This window comes from Setaria italica, chromosome I (genome assembly GCF_000263155.2).
Source record: "Setaria italica strain Yugu1 chromosome I, Setaria_italica_v2.0, whole genome shotgun sequence".
NCBI lineage: Eukaryota > Viridiplantae > Streptophyta > Magnoliopsida > Poales > Poaceae > Setaria > Setaria italica.
Window position 1 is genome coordinate 10,260,019 of NC_028450.1, and position 25,846 is coordinate 10,285,864.

At 46.5% G+C, this 25,846-nt stretch overlaps 6 protein-coding genes and 1 non-coding gene across 7 annotated transcripts; 3 read left to right on the forward strand and 4 right to left on the reverse strand.

The window, feature by feature from the left end:
- Positions 1-98: 98 nt before the first annotated feature.
- Positions 99-6,488, forward strand: LOC101777474 (probable metal-nicotianamine transporter YSL7). Its single transcript, XM_022823294.1, has 7 exons — positions 99-202; positions 2,741-2,942; positions 3,067-3,597; positions 3,745-4,369; positions 4,465-4,711; positions 4,814-4,948; positions 5,020-6,488. The coding sequence occupies exons 4-7, from the start codon at positions 4,036-4,038 to the stop codon at positions 6,356-6,358; spliced, it is 2,055 nt and encodes a 684-aa protein (XP_022679029.1). The 5' UTR covers positions 99-202; positions 2,741-2,942; positions 3,067-3,597; positions 3,745-4,035; the 3' UTR covers positions 6,359-6,488.
- LOC101764787 (probable metal-nicotianamine transporter YSL18) lies at positions 572-2,951 on the reverse strand. The gene is made up of 4 exons (XM_022828049.1): positions 2,757-2,951; positions 2,340-2,413; positions 1,814-2,003; positions 572-1,687 (listed from the first exon to the last, which is right to left on the reverse strand). Exons 1-4 carry the CDS (start codon positions 2,949-2,951, stop codon positions 572-574), a joined length of 1,575 nt encoding a protein of 524 aa, XP_022683784.1.
- Positions 6,489-7,049: 561 nt separating the features above from the next.
- Positions 7,050-9,268, reverse strand: LOC101765191 (probable metal-nicotianamine transporter YSL8). The gene is made up of 2 exons (XM_004954709.2): positions 8,856-9,268; positions 7,050-8,767 (listed from the first exon to the last, which is right to left on the reverse strand). The coding sequence occupies exons 1-2, from the start codon at positions 9,196-9,198 to the stop codon at positions 7,050-7,052; spliced, it is 2,061 nt and encodes a 686-aa protein (XP_004954766.1). The 5' UTR covers positions 9,199-9,268.
- A 484-nt stretch (positions 9,269-9,752) lies between these two features.
- Positions 9,753-9,826, forward strand: TRNAV-AAC. The gene has a single exon. It is a non-coding gene; the product is annotated as a tRNA-Val (tRNA).
- Positions 9,827-10,373: 547 nt separating this feature from the next.
- LOC101777059 (protein SPA, chloroplastic) lies at positions 10,374-12,456 on the reverse strand. The gene is made up of 5 exons (XM_004952104.3): positions 12,234-12,456; positions 12,068-12,151; positions 11,826-11,877; positions 11,280-11,436; positions 10,374-10,770 (listed from the first exon to the last, which is right to left on the reverse strand). The coding sequence occupies exons 1-5, from the start codon at positions 12,381-12,383 to the stop codon at positions 10,749-10,751; spliced, it is 465 nt and encodes a 154-aa protein (XP_004952161.1). The 5' UTR covers positions 12,384-12,456; the 3' UTR covers positions 10,374-10,748.
- Positions 12,457-14,594: 2,138 nt separating this feature from the next.
- Positions 14,595-18,190, forward strand: LOC101777889 (retinol dehydrogenase 12). Its single transcript, XM_004952106.2, has 8 exons — positions 14,595-15,067; positions 15,729-15,849; positions 16,240-16,357; positions 16,461-16,597; positions 16,779-16,874; positions 17,042-17,134; positions 17,428-17,500; positions 17,595-18,190. The coding sequence occupies exons 1-8, from the start codon at positions 14,763-14,765 to the stop codon at positions 17,858-17,860; spliced, it is 1,209 nt and encodes a 402-aa protein (XP_004952163.1). The 5' UTR covers positions 14,595-14,762; the 3' UTR covers positions 17,861-18,190.
- Positions 18,191-18,496: 306 nt separating this feature from the next.
- LOC101778287 (transcription factor ILR3) lies at positions 18,497-21,310 on the reverse strand. The gene is made up of 5 exons (XM_004952107.3): positions 20,933-21,310; positions 20,130-20,192; positions 19,665-19,745; positions 19,401-19,563; positions 18,497-19,032 (listed from the first exon to the last, which is right to left on the reverse strand). Exons 1-5 carry the CDS (start codon positions 21,046-21,048, stop codon positions 18,739-18,741), a joined length of 717 nt encoding a protein of 238 aa, XP_004952164.1. The 5' UTR covers positions 21,049-21,310; the 3' UTR covers positions 18,497-18,738.
- Positions 21,311-25,846: the final 4,536 nt, after the last annotated feature.

Here is a 25,846-nt window from a genome sequence, read left to right on the forward strand (position 1 = left end):
CCGTTGTGGGCCGAAAGCCTACCTTAATCTCTCTCACGTGCGGCCGTATGACAACATCTGGGCCCCCATTTCTGATTCCCTCTTGCAAGGATGAAGCCCACCAGCCCATCTACCTCGCTTCGGCCTCTCCCTGCCTACCGGCGATGCTCGGCGTGTCCCCCGTGTCCGTACACCGGCGGCGACAGGCGGCGTGCGCTGAACAGTAAGAAAATCCCTCCCCATCTTTCCTGTAATCTTGTTCACTACTTCCAATGCGTTGCCGTCTAGATGGTCTCGAGACGCGGGCAGTAATCAGTAGGGGAAATCGCAAAACCTAGAATTTTTCCTCTTTTCCCCAGTCCTCGCCAACCGATGTTGCTTCGCATCGGTCATCAAATCCTTGGTCTCGATCTGAACCACAATTGGGGAAAAATTATTCTGTATTTACAGTAGCTGGTAACTACAGTTAACCTCGTTACAAAAATCCAAGAGGAACGGGGCATTTACATATGGTCAGTAACCTCACTACAAAAATGGAATAAGGAGGAGAATTTAGACAAGGATTGTCTGTCAATTTGTTTCCTTATGACCTTCAGGGAGCTTGTTTTGCTAGGAACGCGTCTACCTTCGAGTTCACATCCGAAGCCAAGAACCTTATGCACATTGGTGGAGTGACATGGTAGATCCCCAACAATGAGTATGGTATTGCAAATATCCCTTCACCACAGATCAGTCCTGATGCCACTACTGGTGCAAGAAGCTCTGCACTTTCAGTGTCGACCTTGTTCCACGCTAGAAGTATTAAACTGCCAACGCACATGTCTATGGACAAGGTAGGATGTATGAGGAAAGCCACTGACATTGCGGCGACGCTCGGGATGTAGTGTTGGATGCGCCACTTCTTATGTATGGCGACCTCCTTGATAGCACTCGTGGCTATTGCTATGAAGAAGACGGGTATGCTGAGTGCAAGGGAATGCTTTGGTAGTTTGATGAAGCCTCCAGCACCGACCAGGGCTATGATGCGGTAGACCCTGGCAAATGGTGCTGGGTAGCTTCCCATGGAGTCATTTAGGTAGCAATAATAGAACACCCAGAAAATAATTGGGTTGATGATGCAACCTATCGCTGTTCCAATCACCTGAGCTAGGAACAAGGACCTTGGCGAGGTGAGTGTGAGATAGCCTGTCTTGAGATCTTGCATGAAGTTCCCAGCTGTGGCAATGATTATCGTCATGATTGCACAAATCACAAGGCCACCGATCACCCCACCCTTTGCAGCAGTGATCCAGAACCCAAATATCAGGATCACAATCTTTGCGTATTGAGTGTAGAGGTTTAGGTCTGTGATACCAGTACCATAGGCATTGCAAAATGCCAAGAGAGGGGCAAACATGTAAGCAACGATGATGTGCTGATATTTTATCTGGCTATAGATGTGTGGAATCGCAATTGTGGAAACAGTTGCCAGTATAGTGTAGCCAATGATGGCGTACGAGAAGGGAATATTATCTTTGAGAAATATATGTGTCCTGCGGCGATCATCAAAGCTAAGGACAGGGTGTCTTATGGCATCCACACTCCTGAAGGCATTGGTTGTTGCTGCTAACTGCTGTTGTTTCTTACGCAAATTGCTCATTGATTTGAATGGTATCATGAGAAGCTGGAATAGACCATCCCCAAGCATCATTGCTATGGTTATCAGCACCTGTTTCACATGAATGAGATTTCCATAGGTAAACATTGAAGGCAAATCCCTAACAGGAAAAAAAACTAGTTGGCTGTCAAATTGTTAACAATGCTATTATGTTGGTAAAGTAAGTAACATTGTTACCTTGTACCCATAGATGCCCATCATACTGTTTTCCTTGTAAAATGCATTGTACCATACTCCTTTCTTGGATTCAATGTAAGGCAACATGATTGCCGAGGAGAGGATGGTACCAACGAGCATTGACATACTTACTACTGTTGGGCAGATCATTCCAACACCAACATAAGTTGCAGAGAAATTAAAGTAGAAGCTGCAAGAATATAAAACAATCTCATGATTAATTAAAATTTTCATGCAGATTGTGTGTTACTGGAAGGTATGCCATATGCTTCCGAAAAAAAAATATGTGCCTTTAGAATTGGTTTTCATTTTTATTAGCATTACTACTGAAATGTCTTTGAAAGGATCTTCCTTAGTTTCTGTCAAATAAAATTGCACATATGATTGCTAGTTTCCTAGTAAGATACACATCAGATTCGATTTCCCTCCCTCATATTTTTAAATTTTGTTTTACTTATCCCTTACCCTTTTTGGTATGCTTTGAGTCCAAACGTTGGGATGGCAGCAAGTCCACAGTTACGTCCACCTGTGTAGAACCATTGAAAAATATCCCAGCACAGACTTCCTGCTAAGGATGTAAACATGGCAGACACTTGCCTTCTGCAACCAGAAAGTGCAGAAATGTAAGCAATTTAGTAATACGATTACAAGTTCGTTAGCCAAATTATAGCAGTTAATGTCTCACTTTGCTTCCTGGGCTCCTTGGGGGGTGTGGAAGCTGTTGATGAGGTGTGCTGTAGCTGTGCCAGTTGCATATGTTAGCCGATGGCGGATGATCATGGCCTAGGAACATGCAAAAAAAATCAAGAATTTTTTTAGAGAGGAGCCCAGCTGCCAAGTTTGTAACCTTGCCTGCGTTTATTCATTAACTGAACTGATATTGATTTGATTATTTTGTATGAGCTAATATGGTAGCTGATATTGCAGTGGGAGTTATTATTACCTTCCTCATGGGAACAATGGCAAACAAGCCAACAAAGCTGATGAGAAAATAGAAGACTATCAATTTTCCTAGATTCGGTGAACTGACATTTATTTCATCCGGTCCAGCTTTGGTCTCCGTTGCTTCTCTTGGGCTCATTGCGAGCATGAACGATCCAAAACCACCTGATAACTTGTTAGCATACAGGTGAGCCATGGTCGCATCCGTTTTTATTTAATGATGATCGCGTTAATGAAGAAACTGCTACAAGCTGTCATCCAGTTTTTCAGATGCATCTATATACTCACCACTGGACACCATGCTGGCACAGGCAACCACACATGTCTGGATGATGGTGTTCTCCTGGCGAGTGAAGGGCTGGTGGAACACATCAAATCTCCGTAATATGTGCGTCCAAATCTTAAGGAGAAAGAGGCTTAGCATGGCTGCTGGGATGTTGAGCGGTGACACCCCCCCAGACATGAAGACAAGATTCATGCCCACAGTACTTAATATGGTGCCGAGTAATATGCTAGCCACCACTGATCGCACGGTGATCTGCTCTGTCCATGCTTGAACTGGCTCTCCTTCAAATGCGCGCTCTGTTGATGGGCCCTCCCTTGGATCGCCAACTGACTCCATGCTTCAATTCCTCCCTTTCCTCTCTCCAACAAATTGCATATGACAACTTGTCAGGCAGAGTTTGATGGGCTGCGTGAAATGGTGGAAGATTGTCTTCAGACATCAATTGCTCAAGCCGATCTTCAGAATTTTGATTGGCTAAGAAGGTTTGGATCTTTATTTATATGAAGAACGAGGTTGCTTATTGAGGGACAATTCCAACCGTACAGTGCAGTTGCAGGTAATTAAAAGGTGGCTAGAAGAGATATTTCAATTTAATTGTGTCTCACATGTTCCACTCTATTTCCCTGCTATTTTTAGTAGCGACGCATCCATTCTTGTCATTTTCGTTGCATGGCTAGTCTGTTGGCTTTGGGGTGTGTTGCAGATTAGTCCCTCAAAGAAGGCCACAACTGTGAGCAAGGCAGGCTAAGGTAAGCTTTAAGGCTGCAAAGGCAAACAGACTATACTTAGAAGGAACAGCGCTCCAAAATTAACTACCAGGCTCCCTATATAAGCCTTGTGCCCCCCTTCTCTCCCATTGCATCCAGCATTTGATTCTGTGTGTATGCCTTGGTTTATTAATTTAAATTAATAAACCAAGGCATGCACACAGAATCAAACAAACAATTGGAGCTTATTGCTCCATCAAAACGAACTAATTATATTGGTCCTCACCATGGAGCATGAAGATGATCCCCAAGAAGGAATCTCAACGGAGCGCGCCTTTGAGGCAGACCCCATCCCTTCGCTGTCAGAGACCATCACCCTGCGGTCCTTGGTGGTTAGCTTCATCCTTGGTGTCGGGCTCAGCGCCGTCGCCATGAAGATCAGCCTCAACTCCGGATTCCTCCCACCGCTCACCATCCCAGCCGGCCTCATTGGTTTCTACCTCTCCCGTGCATGGATCCGTGTTCTCGATAGCTTTAAGGTGCCACACCTGCCATTCACCCGCCAGGAGAACACCGTCATCCAAACCTGTGTCGTCGCCTGCTCCGCTATTACATTCAGTGGTATATGTTTATAAGCACAGCATGCAAAATTTTGGTTACTCTTTCATGTCGCTATCCTATTATATGGTTGTAACATGTTTTGCTTTCATATTCAGGTGGGTTTGGGACGTACATCCTCGCAATGGGCAAGAGTGCAGCTGGAGGGGACACAAAGAATATTGTTGAGCCAAACATTGGCCGGTCCATCACTTTCCTCTTCCTTGTCAGTTTTTCTGGCCTGTTCATCCTCATGCCTCTGAGGAAGGTCATGATCATTAGACACCGGTTGACATACCCTAGTGGCGTGGCCACAGCACACCTTATCAATAGCTTCCATACCCCTCAAGGCGCCAGCAACGCAAGGCACGTATCTTCTGCTGAATGAACTCAAAAATGAATAAATGCATTTGTCGGATCGAACAAGTATGCATGCTTATATGTTTAGTTGTGTGCTTGCACTTACAGGCAGCAAGTGCGCGTGCTGTTCAGATCGCTGGGGGGAACCATCTTGTGGGATGTCTTCCAGTGGTTTTTCTCTGCTGCAAGGGACTGCGGCTTCAGAGCCTTCCCCACGTTCGGCCTTGAGGCATATAAGCGCGGGTACGCAACAAGCACCGCCAGCCATTTCACCTTGATGTTGTATGGAACTAACATTCAATTTCATTGGGCAGATTCTACTTCGATTTCTGCATGACCAATGTCGCCATCGGCATGCTATGCCCATACATGATCACTGCCTCCTTATTCATCGGGAGTGCTGTCTCGTGGGGGATTGTTACGCCATACCTTGCAACTAAGGCAGGTGTCTGGTACTCTGCTGACCTTAGCCCCGGAAGCCTTCGCGGCATCAGGGGCTATAAGATCTTCATCGGAGTGTCCATGATACTCGCCGATGGCCTCTTCAACTTCCTATCCATCATGTTCTGCACATTGTGCGCCATGTACAACAGGCGCAGCCAGCCAATGCAAGGTGGTGGCGTTGATGATGACGGTGACACGCAGTTGCCGTTCCACAACCTCAACGCCGCTGAGCAGCAGAAGGCCATGCAGAGCTTCGATGACCGCCGCAGGGCGCAGGTGTTTGTCCGGGACCATATACCCAACTCGGTCAGCATCCTCTGCTACATCCTCCTGGCGGTGGTCTCCACCATCACCATCCCCTACCTCTACCCGCAGATCAAGCCCCACCATGTGACGCTCATCTACCTGGCTGCCCCGGTGTTTGCCTTCTGCGACGCCTATGGCTTCGGCGTGACCGACATGAACCTGTCGAGCACCTACGGCAAGCTGGCTATGCTCGTCGTCGGCTCGGTCGTGGGCCGTGCCAACGGCGGCGTGATTGCCGGCCTCGTCTCCTGCGGGGTCGTGATGGGGACCATGTCCAGCAGCAACAACCTGATGCAGGAGCTCAAGACGGGGTACCTGACCCTGACCTCGCCGCGCGCCGTGTTCATCAGCCAGGCGATCGGCACGGCGCTCGGGTGCGTCGTCAACCCGCTCATGTTCTGGGCCTTGTACAAGGTGCAGGACGACGAGTCCGAGCTGTTCGACGTGCCCTACGCCCGGGTGTACCGCGGCATCGCCATGCTGAGCTCCGGCCAGCGCGGGCTGCCCATGCACAGCCTGTGGCTCTGCAGGACCTTCTTCGCGCTGGCGCTGGCGCTGAGCGTGCTCCGGGACGTGGCGGCGCGGAGGCGGTGGCGCGTGGCGGAGTACCTGCCGAGCACCATCTGCGTGGCCATCGCCTTCGTGGTGCCGGCGCACATGCCCATCGACATGTTCACGGGGAGCCTGGCCATGTACCTGTGGAGGCGTGCCGACCCACGCAAGGCGCGGGCGTTCTCGGCGGCGGCGGCGTCGGGGCTCATCTGCGGGGACGGGCTCGGGATCCTGCTGTCGTCGGTGGTGGCGCTGACGCACGCCAGGGCGCCCATCTGCATCAAGTTCGTGTCGAGCAGCGACAACGTGAGATTGGACGCCTTCCTGGCGACACTGCCAAAGATATCATAGCAGCTTCCTCTTCCTTCTTGGGATGTTTGTAAATTTTTCCTAGGGGACACCATAGCTGTTGTGTTGCATGCACTTGTAATCGGGATTCAGTCTGGTCGAATTTACAAGTGAATGCAATTTCAATGCACAATATACCGTGTCTGAGCACTGTCTGTTCTGTTCGCAGATAAGACTTCAATTTGATTAATTCCTAGTTGAAATTAAATTGATCTTGAATTGCAGGTCAATTTTTTTTTTAGCAGTGAACCTTGTCATGCATAATGTTAGTGTTAATCTGTAAAGCAAATCGTTCAGCCATGAATCGAATAATGTTAACTGCAGGTTAAGTTGTTTTAGCAATTTCCAAGCAGAGAACCTGAACATATTGCAAAGCAAATCGTTCAGCCTAGAGTTGAATAATTTGTAAACCTGAAGACATAAAGTTAATTTCTCGAACCGATTTCATCATACAGTACAGTAATATGATGCTGTTTTACAAAGACCAATCTCCATCTTCTACAGTTAACAGCTCAACAAAATGAAGAAGAAAGTACAGCATGCTGTCTGCAACCCTACAGGGACTGAGGTACAAGTACAACAACCAAGACTAGCAAATAAAAATTACAAATAAAATGCACTAAACTAAAACTACGTACGCATTCATTCAATTCGTTCCTGCAAATTAATCGAGGATTTGGAATGAAATGGAAAGCTATGTGGCTGCTGGGTTTCTGAGCGTCCAGAGGAACTCCTCGACCTGGTAATTTGTGTCCGCGGAGAAGACCCTGAGGCACATGGGCGGGTTGATGTTGAGCAGCGACAGGATGGACGACGGCAGCGACCAGATCCCGTCGCCGCATATGAGCCCCGACGCCACCGCCGGCGCGAAGGTGTGGGCCCGGACGCGGTCGGACTTGCTCCACAGGTAGAGCACGATGCTCCCCACGCACATGTCGATGGTGAAGAAGGACCCCAGGAAGAAGGGCACCGCCATGCCCAGCGCGCTCGGGATGTAGTCCTGCACCCACCACCCTCTCGCCTTGGCCACCTCCTTGAGCGCGCAGATGGCGACGGCGAGGAGGAAGAAGGCGAGGCAGAATCGGAGGCAGTACTTGGGCAGCTGGTTCCACCCGTTCACCCCCAGCAGCGCGATGCCGCGGTAGATCTTGGCGTACGGCGCCGGGTACCCTTCCTCGAGGCCGACGTCGTACGCCTTGTAGAAGATCCAGAACACCACCGGGCTGATGATGCAGCCGAGCCCCGTGCCCATGACCTGGCTCACGAACATGGACCGCGGCGAGGTCAGGGTCAGGTACCCGGTCTTGAAGTCCTGGATGAGGTCGGAGGCGGTGGAGACGATGCCCATCATGAGCCCGCACGCGGCGAGGCCGGCCACCACGCCGCCGTCCTGGGACCCGATGCTGGCGCCGAATATGAAGATGGCCAGCTTGCCGTAGCTGCTGGAGAGGGACCAGTCGGTGAGCCCCGTGCCGTAGGCGTTGCAGAAGGCGAACACCGGCGCCACCACGTACGCCCACACCACGTGTTTGGGCTTGAGCTGCCGGAAGATGTGCGGGATGGCCACCACCGAGATGGCGGCGAGGAGGATGTACGCGCCGGCGGCGATCGACGTCGGGATCTGGTCCTTGAGGAACACCTGCGTCCGGCGGCGGTCGTCGAAGCTGAGCGCCTGGCGCTCGCTGATGTCGACGCCGGCGAAGGGCTTGGCGGCGGCCTCGGCGGGCTTGGTCCGCTTGAGGTACATGTCGTAGGACGTCCGGACCAGGATGGAGAGGAAGTTGAAGAGGCCGTCGCCGATGATCATGGCGATGGAGATGAAGATCTGGTAGCCGTTGAGGCCGTGGAGGCTGCTCCGTGGCAGCTCGGCGTCGTACCAGAGCCCACGCTTGCTCTCGATGTAGGGCCACATGAGGCCCCACGACACGACGGACCCGAGCAGCAGCGAGAAGTTGATGATGTAGGGGCAGATCATCCCCACGCCGACGTACGTCGCCGAGAAGTCGAAGAAGAAGCGCCGCCGGTAGGCCTCCATGCCGAAGGTGGGGAAGGAGCTGAAGCCGCACCCGGGCCCCGCGGAGTAGAACCACTGGAAGAGCGACCAAAGGAAGCTGCCGGCGAAGGACTTGAAGAGGATGGACACCTGCTGCTTCGCCTGGATCGCGCCCTGCGGCGTGTGGAAGCTGTTGATCAGGTGCGCCGTCGCGGAACCGCTCGGGTACGTGAGCTTGTAGCTGATGATCATGATCTTGCGCAGCGGCACGATGGAGAAGAGGCCCACGAAGCTGACGAGGAAGAGGAAGGCGATGATCCGCCCCAGCGACGGCTCCTCCACGTTGATGCTCGTCTTGGCCTCGTCGAAGCCCTCGGCGATCTTCTTGCTCATGCCAAGGATGTACGTGCCGAACCCACCTGCATCAATGGTTGCATATATACATATGTGTAAATATACATACATGTAACTGCATGCTGATAAAAAACCACCGGCGCCGGCACCGACCGCTGAAGGCGATGCTGGAGCAGGAGATGACGCACGTCTGCACGACGGTGTTCTCCTGGCGGGTGAAGGGCTTGGGGAAGATGCCGCAGCGCTCCAGCGCGCTGGTCCACGTCTTCATGAGGAAGAAGGCGAGAAGGCCCGCCGACATGTTGAGCGACGGCACGATCCCCGACGTCAGGTTCAGCTTCATGACGATGAAGCTCAGGAACAGCCCCAGCGCCGTGCTCACCACCACCGAGCGCACCGTGATCTGCTCAGACCAAGCCGGGAGCTTCTCCCGCTCGAACGCCTTCTCCGTCGACAGCGCCTCGCGCGCCGCCGCCTCCGACGACCCCTCCGCCATCGATCGCCCACCTAGTCCCTCGTTGCTGGATCGGCAATGCAACAGTGTCGTTGCTGGATGATTGGATTGGGTCCGATTCGATTCCCCCGGCCGGCCGGACCGGACGATCGAAGAAACCGGAGGAGCTGATCGAGGAGGAGAGAGAGCAGTGCATGCAGAAGGGGGATTCGACGATTAGCAGTGGATCGAGTTAATTAGTGGCTGAGAGGTCTCTCTAACTTCTTTCCCTAATGATAACAAAGAAATAAAAGGTAATGGCATTGGTTAACATAACAAGGCACTGAGAGCCAGATGTTGCAAGGAACAGTGCTGATTTTTTTTCCCTTGTAATTTTATTTTTATAATAAACTAATAATATGAAGAGTTTCTTGTGGCCACTTTCCAGGGCGAGTAAGCGGATGGTCGTCATGCAATCTCGTCCACTGCATGCCTACAGTTCAGTGGTGAAGCTGCTAATTTTGGCAGGGTCATGGCTGCGTACGTGCTGCCTTCTTAGCGACGAAAATTTTAATAGTATAATAATTAATCAACTTCTTAAAGTATCTTATCAGGAGGGTTTCCTGGTGTAGTTGGTTATCACGTCAGTCTAACACACTGAAGGTCTCTGGTTCAAGTCCGGGCGAAGCCAGTTTTTCTACTTTTTTTCCTAATACCTTCTGTTTTGTCAGCCATTATACTTTTTGAACGAATGTCTACTGTATCTACTACATTTTTCCCTTTCATCGAACAATACCTATTCTTGCCTTGTTACACTTGCAATTTCTCTGACACGGTTCCAGGGACTCTCCTGCAGAATTAGCTGCACGCAGCCATGGATACCAAGATTAGATACCTAATGTTATATGACATGTTTGTCAAACAAAATGACAAACCAAAGTAAAAAAAAATAGAAACACGAAGACAAAAAAAGTAGAGTGGAATGCAAAAAGGATACAAGAACATGGTTGAAGCTCCTTTATCCTGAATAATATGAATTGGAATGAGACCAGCACCAGTTGGCACAAAGTTGTCAGGCAGCCATAACCAACACCCCGTAGAACAGAAGTTTAGTCACTCAACTTGAGAACCTACAAAACAAACTTCATTTCCACGCAAAGCCATTTTTTTTTTGAGACACATGCCTTTTCCCAAATGCAAGCTTCACGTACTGACAAACGATCGGTAAAAGCATTCTCTGTCAGCAATCCAGCATGCACTTACAGATTACGGCAATATTGGTCACTCGAATTTGTATGCACATTACATATAAGTATATAACTATAAGCACGAGCACAAGCATAATGCTAATTAACTCCAAAAGTTAAAAGAGCACGGTATGTTGCATCTGATGGAAAATGTCCAACACTCGTATTCGCATCATCTGTGCCGCTGGAGGGTTAACTGCCATACATATTTACCAAACTGGGACAAATATAAGACAACACAAAACAATCAGATGCATATGGATCCTCATGAGTACACCCTCTTCTGAATAAGCAACGCCATCCTCAAATCAGGCAGTGATGTCAACATCTTCGGCACACCACCACAAGACTAAGCAAAACCTTCAATCAATCGTCATCCTTGAACTCCCTGATCAGCCAGTCAAGAGTGAAAAACCTTTACACATCTCCTTTATCAAAGTTTCATCATACTGTCTACTTAACTACTTTCATTTGGAACATCATTTATTAACCAAAACTTTAGCCATAGAAGAAAGAACATAAAGGATCCTTCAATTTTTATGGACACATTTCAAAGGAAAAAGGGAAATGAACCACAATTGAATATCCAGCAGCTGCTTTTATTTTCTCTACGAAGTGACAAGTTCCGCACCATTCACTCAAACAATATGGGCTAATCTGAGAGATGAAATTTTTCCACCTCTACTACATGGAGGGCCTCATCTCATGCACAATTTCATCTTTTTGTGATGGAGATGTATGGTTTCATAATTTGGACGTGTGAAACATGATTTTAATTTTGGTATTTCAAAAATGGTGCCCACATTTTTGTTAACACGAACAATAAGGTCACCAATTTATAAAAGGAAACACAGATGCTTAATTACATCAAAAAACCATTGGATAAGAGCATATTACCTGCGGTCAAGATAGCGTGGTTGGATCCCTGAGCCTTGGCACGTGGTGCATGTCAAAGAGCCGATGCCATCGCAGTTGACACACTTTGATTCTTCAGTCTCGCCTGCGCCAAGTACTACCGTAACAATGCCCTTCCCAGTGCAAAACCTGCATACCTCTGGAAAATCAACGATTTTCTGTTCAATATTCTGGACTGCTGGTGGATGCTAATAAAAATAGTAATAAAAAAAAGAGAATCAGCATAGCTACAAAAAGGCAGTACTGTTGTATTGCACAATCAATCCATGCCCAAGGCATCATCTATTCTCATGCATCATGGCTAGTTCACTGAATCTGAATGTAATCCATGACTAGGTTTTTTTTTGTTTTTTTTAACCAAGTAGGCACATGACCTCAAGTAACCACCACCACAACATTGTGTTGCAACACTCAGCTGCATGCATAATGCCAATTACACTAACCATATAGTATGTTTGAAATGGAAAACAGAAGTAAGGGGCAAAGTCGAGGCATCAATTGTAAGGTTGGGGCATAATCAGGACATACGCGCGCCAGAGCCGCTGCAGGGGAAGCACGGCTGTGTGTTCTCCCTCTTTGACTGCATGCATAGAAGAACAAGGCATCAAAGACTGACTTTTTCATTGAATTAAATTGAATATACAGTCAAGTAATTATGCCAATCGTCTCCTAGCTAAATTTTGCTTCACTATTCATAGTCGTTTGTTGAACAAGAGCTTGTGAAGCAAAGAGTCTAGTTAATTGAAGAGCGAGATGGGAAGAGAACTGACGGCATTGTCGATTTGGGTCTCGTAGAAGACGGGAACGCCTATCCCGACGGCGATGCTGACGACGCCCACCGATATGGCCACAATCTGGAGCCACCAAGAAAGAGAAATCAATCAGACCCCGCGAGGGGAGAAGAGAACCAAGGACGCGGTTGCTCCGTGTCTTTACCGTGTTCTGGTCGAGGTCGATGGCCCGGATGCGGGCGCACCGCCTCCGCCGGCGGGGCAGCGCCGCCACGCTGCATGGCGAGGGAGGAGGAGTGGGGGAGAGGAAGGAGGAGTGGAGCGTGGTGAGCGGCGAGGAGGAAGAGGTGGCCATGGCTGCGCCTGCGCTGGCTGCGGCGCGGCGCTCTGCTTCTGGTTGGTTTTGGGTCCGGAGGACATCCCGAGCGGAGGGGCCAGGACAGTTTTGCACCGCATGTTTTTTGCTTTCCTGTGGCTGTGGATGACGAGGGGCATGCGTGCTTCGGTGGGCGACGTGGCTTCACGGGGAATGGCGGAATGCGCACCGGCTCGCGAGTGGGGGCCCGCGCCTTCGCCGCCGCCGCCGCCGTGTCCTTTCTGAGCAGAGGGCGGCCGGAGGACCGGCGGAAGGGGCGATGCGCAGTGCTCCCGCTTCCTTCTCTCAGCTAACTAATCATTGTTCTAGTCAACGACCATGTCAACAGCATTGGAATCCATCAGCCAAACCACGGCCGCCCCGTGCGCCGCCCCGACGATGGCAATGGCGGGGGGAGGCGGACGAGGCGAGAGATATTCGGCGGGAGGGGGGGGGGTGTAGGAATCCGGAGGAGGAAGAGGGTAGATCCTCACGCGACGGCGAGGCGGCGTGGCGGGTCGCCGGAGCCGCGCCGGGAGGGGAGACCTCCGGCGGCCATGGCGGAGGGACCATTCTGCAAATATGTAGGGGTGTTTACGTAAATAATTGGATCGCGACTATTGATCGGGGTGGATCGCGACGGGGCTTTTCGCAGAAACGTTGAACGCCGCCAGCGTCCGAGTCTGCCGACCCCGCGCCCATCTCCGTGTGCTCGGGCCGCCTCCGCCCGACGCCCCGCCTGCCAGGATCCCCCCGGGGCTGACGGAGCCGCAGCATGGAGCCATGGAAACGACGACGCCATGGCCGAGGAGGCCCTCCAGAGTCCAGATCCTCCTACCTCCCCTCAGGTGGTGATTTCGTGGCCAATGGGGCGGGGCGGTCAACGACGGGAGATGATCGAGAACGCACGGCCAGCGCGGAGCTCGCTCGCGGCAGCAAAGGCCGTCCACCCTCGGGATCGCCACGCCGCGGCTCGCCGGAGCGCCGCCGCGTTCCGGCCGTTCACTTTGCGTACGTCCTTGAGCTCTCTCCGGCGTTGCAGCTAGCGTACGGCCGCCATGGCCTCCGTTCCCTTGGCTCTGCTGAACTCCCTGCCCGCGGCGTTGGCGCCCAGAGCCCCTGGGTCCGTCCAGGTCATTGCCCGCGATGGAGGCCGTCGTGAGCAAGAAGAACTGCCACCCGCCCATGGCCAGCTGGGTTCTCAAGCTCCAGTCACCAGCCTGCGACGAGTAGACGCAGTGGACGTCACGTCAACTCCAGGGACTTCCTATATTTACCAGCCGTTCGTGGCGTACATCTTTTGACATGGTTCTTGGATAGTTGCGGGGAATCGAAAAAACACGCATACAGAAAGAGATGTCTGTTCTTATCGAGCAGGGTTCAGGGAACAGTATGAACATGTCCGTTGCGGCATACTTTCAGTTCACAAGAACAACCAAATCGCATGGTGATAAACCTAGCAAAGATGCAGCAGCTGAGCAAAGTACCTTCTCCCCAGTCCCCAGTCCCCAGACCAACAATGCCGATACAGACACGGAGTTTCGCGCTGTGCTCTGCTTCAGCTGAGCCCATGCGGCAAGGGAACATCGATCATGAAGATTCTTGGTGCAGCAGCTGATCACCCCCTACATGCCCAGCTTCTTGTCCTGATCAGTATGCTGCAGCTGGTGAACTTGACCGCTAACATGCTTTCCATGAACCATAGGGGCTGTTTGGTTTTTGCTTATTTTTAGCACGTGTCACATCGAATGTTTAGATACTAATTAGAAGTATTAAACGTAGACTATTTACAAAACTCATTATATAGATGGGACGAGATGAATCTATTAAGCCTAATTAATTCATCATTAGCAAACGTAGGCTATTCTAGCATTTGATGTGACCAAGACCATGTTTAGTTCACTCCAAAATCCCAACTTTAGCACTATGCAAAAAGAAGATTCCCCATCACATCAAACTTGTGGTACATGCATGGAGAACTGAATGTAGATGAAATCAAAAACTAATTGCACAGTTTTGTTGTACTTTGCGAGACGAATCTTTTGAGCCTAATTAGTCAATATTTGGATAATAATTCACAAATACAAACGAAACGCTACACTGTTGCTACAGTAATTTTATCACCCCAAATTTGGACATAAAAATTAATTTATGAATAGCCTGCTGTCAGATGATATAACAATCCTCCACGAGGCAGGTCCGACACGAACGGCACAGCTGGCGTAGCTGTGTCCGTGGCGGCAGCCGGCAGCACACACAGATGAGATCGCCATCTCGACCCACCACTGCACAGTCCACCCCCACACCTCGCCACGCCGCCATCCTCTCTCCGCAAAGATTCGATTCCCGTCGCCCCTCCCTCCTCCTCCTCCTCCCCTCATGGCCGGCGACCTGCGCCACCGCCGCGCGCCGCCGCCGGAGGACGGGGACGAGGGCGCCTCCCCCGCCGAGGAGTCGGCCGCCGCCGTCGATAACGGCAAGGAGGGGGCGGGAGAGCGGAATGGGAAGAGGGAGGCGCTCGGGTGGCTCGAGTGGGGCCGCGGCTGGATGGCCATCGTGGGGGAGTTCCTCTTCCAGCGCATCGCCGCCAGCCACCTCGCCAACCCGCTCGAGCTGCCCCCGCTCGACGGCGTCTCCATCGTCGTCACAGGCGCCACCAGCGGCATCGGCCTCGAGATCGCGAGGTCCCCTTCCGTCATTTTACCTTTTTGTATCTTCTTCTTATGTGCTAAAAGTTGCTTATTTGTTGATGTATGTGGAAAACAAGCAGCACTGCATGGCTTTAAAATAGCGTTAATTCACTTATGTGCCAACCAAAAATTAATACAAGTGCACTAGTTTTAGTACACGCATGTCTCCTCTTTTATGCACATGCTAGTCTCTTGGTACACCAAAAATTAATACAAGTGCGAGGTAGTTTTCATGATGGTACACTCTTGGTACCTCTACAAAGGATGGTACGACACCTGGCAACAAATACTTCACAATCTGACTGCGCTCAACTTGTCTACTCTGCATCTGGCTATGTAGTAGCTTAAAATGCTCTGTTGTGTTGTGTTGATCTAAAACCTTGTTTTCATGCATTCAGTCAATTAGGAAAAAAACAATCTTTCAACTGCAATGTGTCTCCATTTACTCACCTCCATTTCATACTGGAGAACTAGTCTTCTTGCCAGCTTCCATTTTCCTTTAATCTGTGGAAGTTTTTACATGAAATCGTGCTTGCACGAAACATTGTACTAATCTGTAAATCAGCAAGCAGGCTCCAAGTGTGAGAGGCTTGCATTGCATCTTGTTCTGAAGGTGATACTAATCAGGATCTTTTTACCTTCATGATCGTAACAGACAACTTGCACAGGCTGGGGCACATGTTGTTATGGCAGTTAGGAGACCCAAAGTGGCGCAAGAGTTGATTCAGAAATGGCAGAATGAAAATTCAGAAACAGGAACACCACTAAATGCTGAGGTAATTTTGAAAAGGTGCTTGCTATAGGGTCCTGGTTGATGGATGAGGGCTTTTAACATGCTAAGTATATTTTATACAGTGTGACCTGATTGTTTTGTTGCCTCCTGGCATATTGCTTTTCTTTTCCAATTTGATGCACTGCCATTGATTTGAGCTTCTGATTTTATCGTATCAAGATGTATGCCCTTAACCATTTATGTTGTCCAATGGGCCGGGGGGGGGGGGGGGGGGACTTATATTTATGCTCACACTCGACATCTATAATCAATCACAAAATATGCATACCTTTATTGGTGAAGACGAAAGGCATGCTTATAACTTTGTTTGTCATAACTATTGATTTGGTTTAGCTACAAGGTATTTGATGTTTCTTAAATATTACTCTTTAAGGTGATGGAGCTTGACCTGCTTTCCCTTGATTCGGTTGTAAAATTTGCTGATGCTTGGAATGCTCGTATGGCACCCCTACATGTGTTGATCAACAATGCTGGAATCTTCGCTATAGGAGGTATGTTTCATCATTAACACAATCCTTTGGATGTTGACCTTCTAGGATTCGTTTATGATGATGAGTTGTATCAGAGATAACCAGCTCTTTCGCTTTCATGTAGAACCTCAGCGTTTTTCAAAGGATGGTCATGAAGAACACATGCAAGTAAACCATCTTGCACCTGCATTACTGGCGATGTTGCTTATACCCTCCCTTCTCCGTGGTTCTCCCAGCAGAATTGTTAATGTTAATTCAATTGTGAGTTCTTCTGTCACCAATTCTGCTCTAGTGTGCAGTTTTCTACCATGAATGCAATCGAATATTTATCCAAGCCCAAACATTTTGAATTCTGATGTCAATTTGAATTCAACTAACTTGTAATTCTACAGTTTTTCTTTTGTACACTAACAGCATCCCACATGTATGCCTCCAATTACAGATGCACACTGTAGGTTTTGTTGACGCTGAAGATATGAACTTGAGAAAGCGGAAATATAGAAGTTGGTTGGGATATTCAAATAGCAAGTTAGCGCAGGTATCATATTTTTTTTATAGATTGCTAATAAAATGCCGTTCCCTTTTTGTTCTCCAACTGTTTTTTCTTCTCTTGATCCGTTCTATCATAACAGTGCTTTAACCTATACATGTATGCATACTATTTCATGTTGGTTAGGTCTGAACTATTCTTTGTTTCACTCTCAGGTAAAATTTAGTAGCATGCTTCATAAGAGAATCCCTGCAGAAGCTGGCATCAATGTTGTTTGTGCTTCCCCTGGGATCGTCGACACGAATGTTGTGAGTTCAACTTCCAATTCGTTTTTTCTCTAATCCTCCAATCGTTTGTGCTGTTTCATGAGGTGAATTCTTATAACATATCTGCATACCCAACATTCACATTTGAGAAATATATAAAGGCTTGGAATTATCCCTTTTGATTAATTGAACACAATGACAGATGAAGAAAAACCTTATTTAAAAGGTGCATATATTACTGGATAAGTGGTTCACATGTACAATGTATCAAACCATTCTTCTTTTCTTTTGTCTGTTTCTTCGCAAAATGTTGACACTCATTGTATGCGACACAGGCAAGAGATCTTCCTAAGGTTGTTGTAGCTGCCTATCATTTGATTCCCTACTTCATATTTAATGCTCAAGAAGGTGAAGTTATTGAACTTCTGCTGCCGCCTTCTGTCATTTAACAACATGTACATCTTCTGATATACATAAATATTACGTTTTGTATGCAATTCAGGTTCTAGGAGTACACTATTTGCAGCATCTGACCCCCAAGTTCCAGAATACTGTGAGATGCTTAAGTCTGAAAACTGGCCTGTCTGTGCTTGCATCTCATACGATTGCAATCCAATGAATGCATCTGAAGAGGCACACAACCTTGAAACGTCGGAGCTGGTTTGGGAGAAGACACTTGAGATGATTGGCCTTCCGCCAGATGCCCTGGAGAAGCTCATCGCTGGGGAATCGGTTCAGTGTTGTTATGGTCAACAGGAGGCAGAATAGAATATCACACAGAGTCAAATCATACCGCTTTTAGTTTGCAGTTAGTGGTGGTTTGTTCCTGTTCTTGATTAGAGCACCTTTGTTGTATCTTTCTGATCCTGAATTTGAAGGGGGAAAACACACTGAGGAAGAGAGAGAAGAAAACTGAGTTTGTTAAAAGTTATGCATGTTTGTTCTAGTTTGAGGTAATGGGGAGGATTTTTTTTAATTTGCGCAAAAAGGATATTGTAAAGAGTTGTAGAAATACATTTCCCCTGTTATTTGTGATCACTGATCAATGATAGTGCTATACTTGAAACAAGAATTGAAGAGATACCTATTCTGAGTTAACATAGCAATATATATATTTTTTTGCGGTGAGCTCACTCCAAGTTCAGATATGTTTTCTTGGGGGAACAACTTGATTTGTAGTATCGGAGACACAGCCAACTCATTGATCAGCTGTATGTGCATAGATGGGGATCCAGGGATGATTTAACTTGTCACATTTATTATTCCGCTGGGCATGTGCTCACATGCTAACTCTGACGAGTACTAGCAGGCCAATACAAAAATTGCTGATGCTCAAAGCAGAACCTTGGAAAACCAAGATCAGCCAGACAGCTTCAGGCTTCAGCAGATCATGCTCACAGATGATGAGACAGAGACAAGGTCACAATGGAACATTTGCAACTAGAGGGTTAAGATCCATATTAATTACAGACATCGCCCTTCAATGGAACAAGTAAGAGTTTATAACAGCTGCTGGGAATAACAGTAACAGCAAAAACACGACCGGAGTTGCAAACTTCTTTCCTCTCCAGGGACCTAACGGACACTCTGATTTGCTGCCAATGGATGAAACGGCGCCATGAGTCAGCATTATGCAGTAGCTGCACCTAAGCATTTGGCGGCCAGAGCTTTGGATCTTGAGTTGTGTCCACCACGGTAGGAGGCATCCACTGCCACATCGCCATCCCAGGGAATGCTGCAGGGATTGGGGCGCCTTTGTTGGTTGGAGCTTGCTGTGGTGGTGCGAATGGAGCAAAAGCAGCAGGATGGTATGCAGCTGGATGAGGGAGATGGGGAACATATCCTGTAGGAGCTGTACTGATTGCTTTAACTTGCTGCTCCAGCCTCTCCTTTTCTGCCTTCAGTCTCACTTTCTCTTCTCGGAGCTCATTCTTCTCCTCCTGGAAAAACAATATAGCATTCCGTAAATTAAAACCTACAAATTGGTTCACTGGTAGGCTCTATATAGATGTAGAGGAGGTTAGACCAGTGATCACTAAACTTGCATATTAATTATAGCATATCTAGAAACTAATTCGTGGACTAAGCAATGGCTGGCTGCAGGATACACAAAGTGGGCATGCCTACGAATTCAGTGGAACTAAGCTTGCCTGCATGGACACTCGTGTGTATAAGCAGAACAAAAATATCATACATTTTCAACACACAACACAATTTTAAGAGACATGAAGAAGTATGTGGAGAGCATCAAAGGTTCTGAAATCCAGAGGAACATTTGTAAGAAGCATAAGTTGTATGAACAAGATACCTTCAGGTCCTTGATATTCTCTCGCAGCTTCTCGTTTGATTCTTTAAGCTTTTCTGCCTCACCTCTAAGTTGTGCCACCATACGAGCTGCATCACTCAAGATATTTGCTTTATCCAACTTAGCTTGCTTACCAGGATTCATAACTGAACTTAATTCCAGAAACCTGCAAGTCAAATAATAGATCAGAACTAAGATATATGCAAGTACGTGCACCCTTTCTTCCTAGAGCAATGGCCGCGATGTGTAGTTTCACTTTCACTGTACCTGTCATTCAGCCTGTCCCTCCTCATTTTCTCACGACAAGCTTTGGATTTTGGACCAGATGAAGATGGTTCATCTCTAGCCCTGCACAAAATCGAAATGGTTATGTTAAACAAGTGGATCAAGAAAATAATACAAGTCCGATGCTATGTTGGTAGTGCTACTTATACCACTCATGAGAAATTAAACAAACTGTGCTGCATGGACTTTAAGATTGAAAAAACTTTGTAGCTTTATGCTATAGGGTCACTACTCGAGTATCTGGTTAGATTTGCATGCTTAATGTTCCAAAGTCGCATTCTGAACAATTTAGAAACCGTAAAGTTTCTGGTTACCCATTTGGAGATTGAACCCATGAAATGGATGGGCATGAGGCCCAAATACATACACAAAAAAAAGGGATAGAGACTTCCCACAATTCAGATATGTGCAAGAAAAATCCTTCAGAGTAAGGATAAGAAACCATACCTTTTCCCCAAATTAGATTGTTCAAACCCACAAGCATCTCCACTGACACCATCAATCCCAAGTCTGCCACAATCACAAGGTAAGTACCGGATACAACAGCAGAGAATACATACAGAACATGTGCAAGTGCAGTGCGGCTGCTCAAGTATCTGATAAAAGATTCTGCTGCTCATATTTCAATTGAAAGATAGGGGACACACATCTAGGTTCATAATTATGCAAATCACTTCCATATATCATATAATGCATGATGAACATCGTAAGAGCCTATCCAAGCTAGCACACAAACATCGATTGCTTGCTTCAAGGTAGCTAGCAAGACTTGTAATGATGACAGCAACAGCACGCAGATAAGCAGTAAAATCTACGGACTTGTAACAAGAATTAACAAGTAATGTAGAATATCACCATTCACATGTAGTATCACAGGATTTGCTTAGATGCACCTATGAACCAACTAGCACCGCAGTTACCTAAGCATCAAATGCACATATCAAATTCAATCTACCCCCAGGCACAAGGACAAGAGAAATTCCCAAATTCGCATAAACCAAGACCGCAGATTAGGTTACAGAATTGCGGAGACTCAAAACTGTTTCCTGCCATATCATAAGCCTCCTTTCTTTTTGAGACTACATCACCCAAATCAATTAGCATATAATTTAACACCGCCCACAAAATTAAAAAACCATCCGCAGCGACAACGACCGCGATAGTATAAAATCTACGAACCACACCATAAACCGACAGCAATCTAGTACTACACCTACAAGAAAGAATCGTTCCGGTTGCTATCGCCGTACCCTCCGTCGCCGGCCAGGTTGGGCACGCCATCACAGAAGAGGGCGAGATCTCCGTCGTCGCCGGCGCCACCGAGGAGGAAATCTTCCACGGGGTCTCCGCCAACGCAGCCGTCCATCGCCGCCGCGGCCGTGGGTCCGGCGCCGGAGGAATCTGCGGTCACGGCTAGGGTTCCGCGGGTCGGGCGACGAGAGGTCGAGAACGAATGGGGGGCCTCACGCTTTGCAGAATGCACCCTGGATGCGGCCTCTCTGGTTAACAGGTCCTCCTTTGGGTAAGGGACAGGGGTGTGCTTGCAATTTTGGGAACTTAGAGGACCTGATTCGGCAGAGTAGGTGGAGAGCTCGTGGGTTTGGGAAGAGGTTGGAATGGAGGAAAGAGTGATGAGATATGATCACGTGAAGAACAAGGTTGGACCGTGGATGGATGGCCTACGTTGGACGCCACTCGGCTCTGCTAAAGTGCTAATGGCTTCCGGCTGTCTTCTGGTTTCACGTGATCAAATCAGCTCCGATTTACAGATATCGTTAATAGATATATGATAATGTGGTATGATTTATCTTTGTGATATTTTGTATCAACATTATATATTATCAATTGCTACTGTATCTAAATAGCAAATTAAACGAATGAAATGTAGGCACAACGTAAATTTATATATAGTTATAACCCTAATTTATTTTTATAAAATGAAATAAAGATATAAATGATAAACTAAAATTTCAAAATTCCTTTGATCTCTCTATGCAGATGGATAGTTTGTGTTCGGTGCTAAATGATCCTGCTCATTGTTCTTGGCTAGCTTTTTGTATTTTACGTGATCAAATTATCTTCTTAAAGGTTGCTAAAGAAGATATGACGGTGGAACATGGATCCATAAATAATATAATAAATTGCATCGAAAACTAAAAATCAAAAATATGTTCCACCTCTCATCAATAGGGAAGATACGATAACGTGGTACAATAAATAATAAAAATAAAACTACATCACGAATATTCAAACAGTATATCTTATGTGTTTGGTGCAATGAGATATTGCTCATTATTTGCCACCTTCTTATTTCGTGTGATCAAATTGAGCCACGAAGGTACCAAAGAAAATATGGCAATGTAGTATGACTTATCACTATGATGGTTTTACGTCATTGCTGTATGTTTATCTCAATTGATATTACATCTAAAAAGGAAAAAAAAAGATATACATGTTCTAGAAAGCATCACCAAGTTAATACTCTATACCTTTTGATTTTATATAGAATAAAGTAAAGATGGTAAAGTAGGAAAGTTACGTGACTCCCCACTTGGGCTCTGCGTGTGGAAGAAACACGCGCTCGGAACGTGGCATGGCTAAGATAATAAACTACAAGGGACACAAAAGATGCAGGAGGATTGGCCCTGTGGCGACCAGACACACAGCACGTGGAGTCAACACTGACTTGACAGTGATATCCTGTGGTGGGCTGGTCCTGTCTGATGGATTCGATAGCCTTTCCTGGACTTCATTGGGCTGTTTACTAGAGCCCATTATCTTCGGTTGCTTTGGGCTGTTACTTCTTGCAGTGGGCCAAATCAGGTGTGACATGACATGCAAACTACCTGGTGCCTTCATTTTACCTTTCCCCCTTTTTTTTCCTGAGGGAACAGATGCCCTTTCAGCAGATCATGAGACTAGCTGAAAAAATGGAGCTGACTTTTCTCACAGCGACGTATGTTTACATTTTTTTTTGTGCATTCCATATAGAGATTCAAAATCTCAAACTGTTTCGGAATTTGGATGCACAAAAAAAAGTGATCTTGCAATTTAACTCTCCAGTGATTTTTCATTTTGCGTATCTATCAAGTTTGTATTTATTGAATTTGGTTCTAGATTCACCTATATATATTTGTTGGGTTCACAAAGGGCACAAGCATAAACACATGGTTGAATATAAAACCACAGTGATATGGTTTGAATTTCCACTAGAAGATGCTTAGCCCTTCAGCATGCACAATCTCTCTGTTCGCTTCAGCTTATCAGCCAGCTTATCAGCCATCGAACAGTATTTTTCTCTCACAACAAATCAGCCATTTCAGCTTTTCAGCCAGCTTATAAGTCCAGCCGAACAGGCCCGAATCCTCAAAGAACGGCAGCAGCAGTGGGGCCTAATCTGCAGGGACCCATGATTATTCGGCTGGTAAAAAGGGGAGCAACTTCCTGGCCTTGGACTTTCGGTCCTCCAAATCAAATGTGTTTTGCATTGCCCCTCCACTTGATCATGATGCCTGTCTACATGCACTACACACACACACACATATGAGAGATCACAGAGGCTGAGAGGCATCCAGCTCCACTCACCCTCAAAGAAAATGAAATTGCCATCAGTCCAAGTGCTTCCTGCAGATTCCTTTCTCTGCATGCCTCTGCTTTATACCCTTCCCCATTCCACAAAGCAAATTGTTCTATGGATGGATGGAATGGAATTGATGGATTCCCCTCTCCTTTTTATCACCAACTACAAGAGTGCAAGGGCTTGCAAACACCTGGAAATGTGCCGGGCAATTTTATCTATTGCTGGGTGCTACTCACTAGATGCATGATCCACTAGCACCGCCTAATTGCGTCTCGTCATCGCAGCGAAATTTTACTTTTTTTTCTTTAATCAATTAAAAGATAGTCCACTTCAAGGCTAATGAAGAGCTAGCTCTGATCTTCTATACTAATTTAGTGCTTTTATTTATTTCCCAAATATTTTTCCCTAATTGTATACTAACCTTATGATGCACCTATACCATTGTGCTATTGGAAAAGAGATATAGACGAATATGTAAATATACACGAGTAGGCTTTTTTCAGAATCATACAGTGGAATTATAGATGCTATATTTCATAAAGCAATTGGCAACTTTGAAACAAAATTCCAGACATTTTTTTTCTTCGAGAGGACAACAAAAGCTTTGCCACGAGTTTTATTAGAAGAAGAGAAATAAAAGGGCAAGTGCTGGCCCAATTTTTTGAGTGGAACGGGAGCTAGGCATGGACAGGAGATTGTGAAGTGACCAAGAAGATTTGCAACATCCTCTGATATCTCTGCTTCTCAAGCAAGCCTTGACAACAAGTGGATTCCACCACCTACATATTTTATGCCTGTACAAATGGTTGACATGCTGTGAGCCGTTGCTTCTGATCCAATGCTCATCATGAGATTAAAGAAAGCTAATCCCTGGATGCAAAGCAAAAGACACCACCATCTCACCTCCTAATGAGCCCAAAAAGAAAACACCACCACAGAGATGTTGTTAAACACACACAAAAAAGGAACACCATATATACCTCATCCCTCCATGGCAACAGTGATGTGGCTGACCCTGAAAAATCATGCTATTTTTAACCATATCCTTGAAAAAAAAAAGCATCTTTTTGCAGTGGTGCCTTGCACTCGGCCGTCTGATATGATGATGATGACTTTTGCAAATCCATGGGTGGTCATTCATTAAATTATTAGAAAGGTGGCTGGAAATTATCTGTCGAGTGGAAAATAAAGCTGCAGCAGATAGTTAAAAGCAGGGGTTTTACCTAAAGGTTAACAATAAGTGCAGCTATCTTGAGGCCAAATGGTGATAACTAACCGCCACTTTACTGAGGTGAGTTGGTCAGCTGCAAATCATGCCTTTTTTATTTCCAGAGTAGTCGTGAAGCATGCCTTTTGGCCTTGTGATCCAAGAACACTGAAACTTACTTGTGCAGCACTAGAACATGCTGCTTTTTTGGCTGCTCATCGATTTTTTTTTCTTTTGGCGAAACGCTTATTGATCTTGTTGCTGGTACAGACGGAACCTGAAGTGCAATTGAAGCGCTGCTCGTGGATTTTGATAGACTACACAATACAAATTTGGTCTTAAACTATTTTACATGTTGCCATACACTTCATTCATGTTTTATTTTTGAATTGGCAGTCCATTTATAAACTCTTTTACCTTGACCCGTTTTTATTTTATTTTTTTTTTGCAAATGGTGGGTCGGCTCTCACAGGCCACGCAACACATCATTTGAACATAGAAAAATATTCATGCGTAAGAGTTTCTATTGTGATGACTGGATTGTACACATTTCATTCCTAAGCTTAAAAAATAAATTGATTTTGGTCAATCAACAAGTAACGTGTATCTCAAGACTTATGACTTTGAAATTCGTTCATTTTTTGTTTATCATTTGAATAGAAATGGAACAATTGCCCGGCCACAGTTCTTCAAGCACCGAAAGTCCATTGTGATAGTCTTTGAATTGCAAGCAAGGACCTCTTGGTTGCTTCAGGAAGCGACCTTCTACCCAGACATGGGGTCTGGACTTCTGAGTTTCTGACCATTCACCATTCTAGATTATTTTCAATCACGTCAAAGGGTTTCTGCTCCGTGAACATGAAAATCATACAATCTCTAGAACAAATTGAAAAGGAGCTGATGTTTCTAGTGATAACATTGCTGATTTTTTTACAAAAAAATAATCAGAAACGTGATTAATTATGAACAGTTCATTGCACCTACTACTACATGTTCCATTGCTGTTTATTCAGAGGTCAACCATAAGCTAAACTATTCTTAGGTTTCACCTGAACCGAAAGCTCCTGGCTTGTACCACAAACAATTATAAGCCGACATGGAAACACGCTAGATTGCAGATAAAGTTCTATCAAGATCATGCCATCTGATCTGACTTCTTGCAGATTTATAATCATATGCACGCAATGACAAAGGCTGCTAACTAACCTTGTGTAATCTGAGAATGTCATCTCTGCCAGTTGTTCTCTGTTAGAGTGGGTTGCCATCGCACCGGTAAACTTTCCAAACTCGATTTAAAAAAAAGGCAAATTCAAATTTTCAAGTTGATTTTCAAATTAAGATGAAATTTGCCTACGATTGTTTGTTTCACAGAATCAG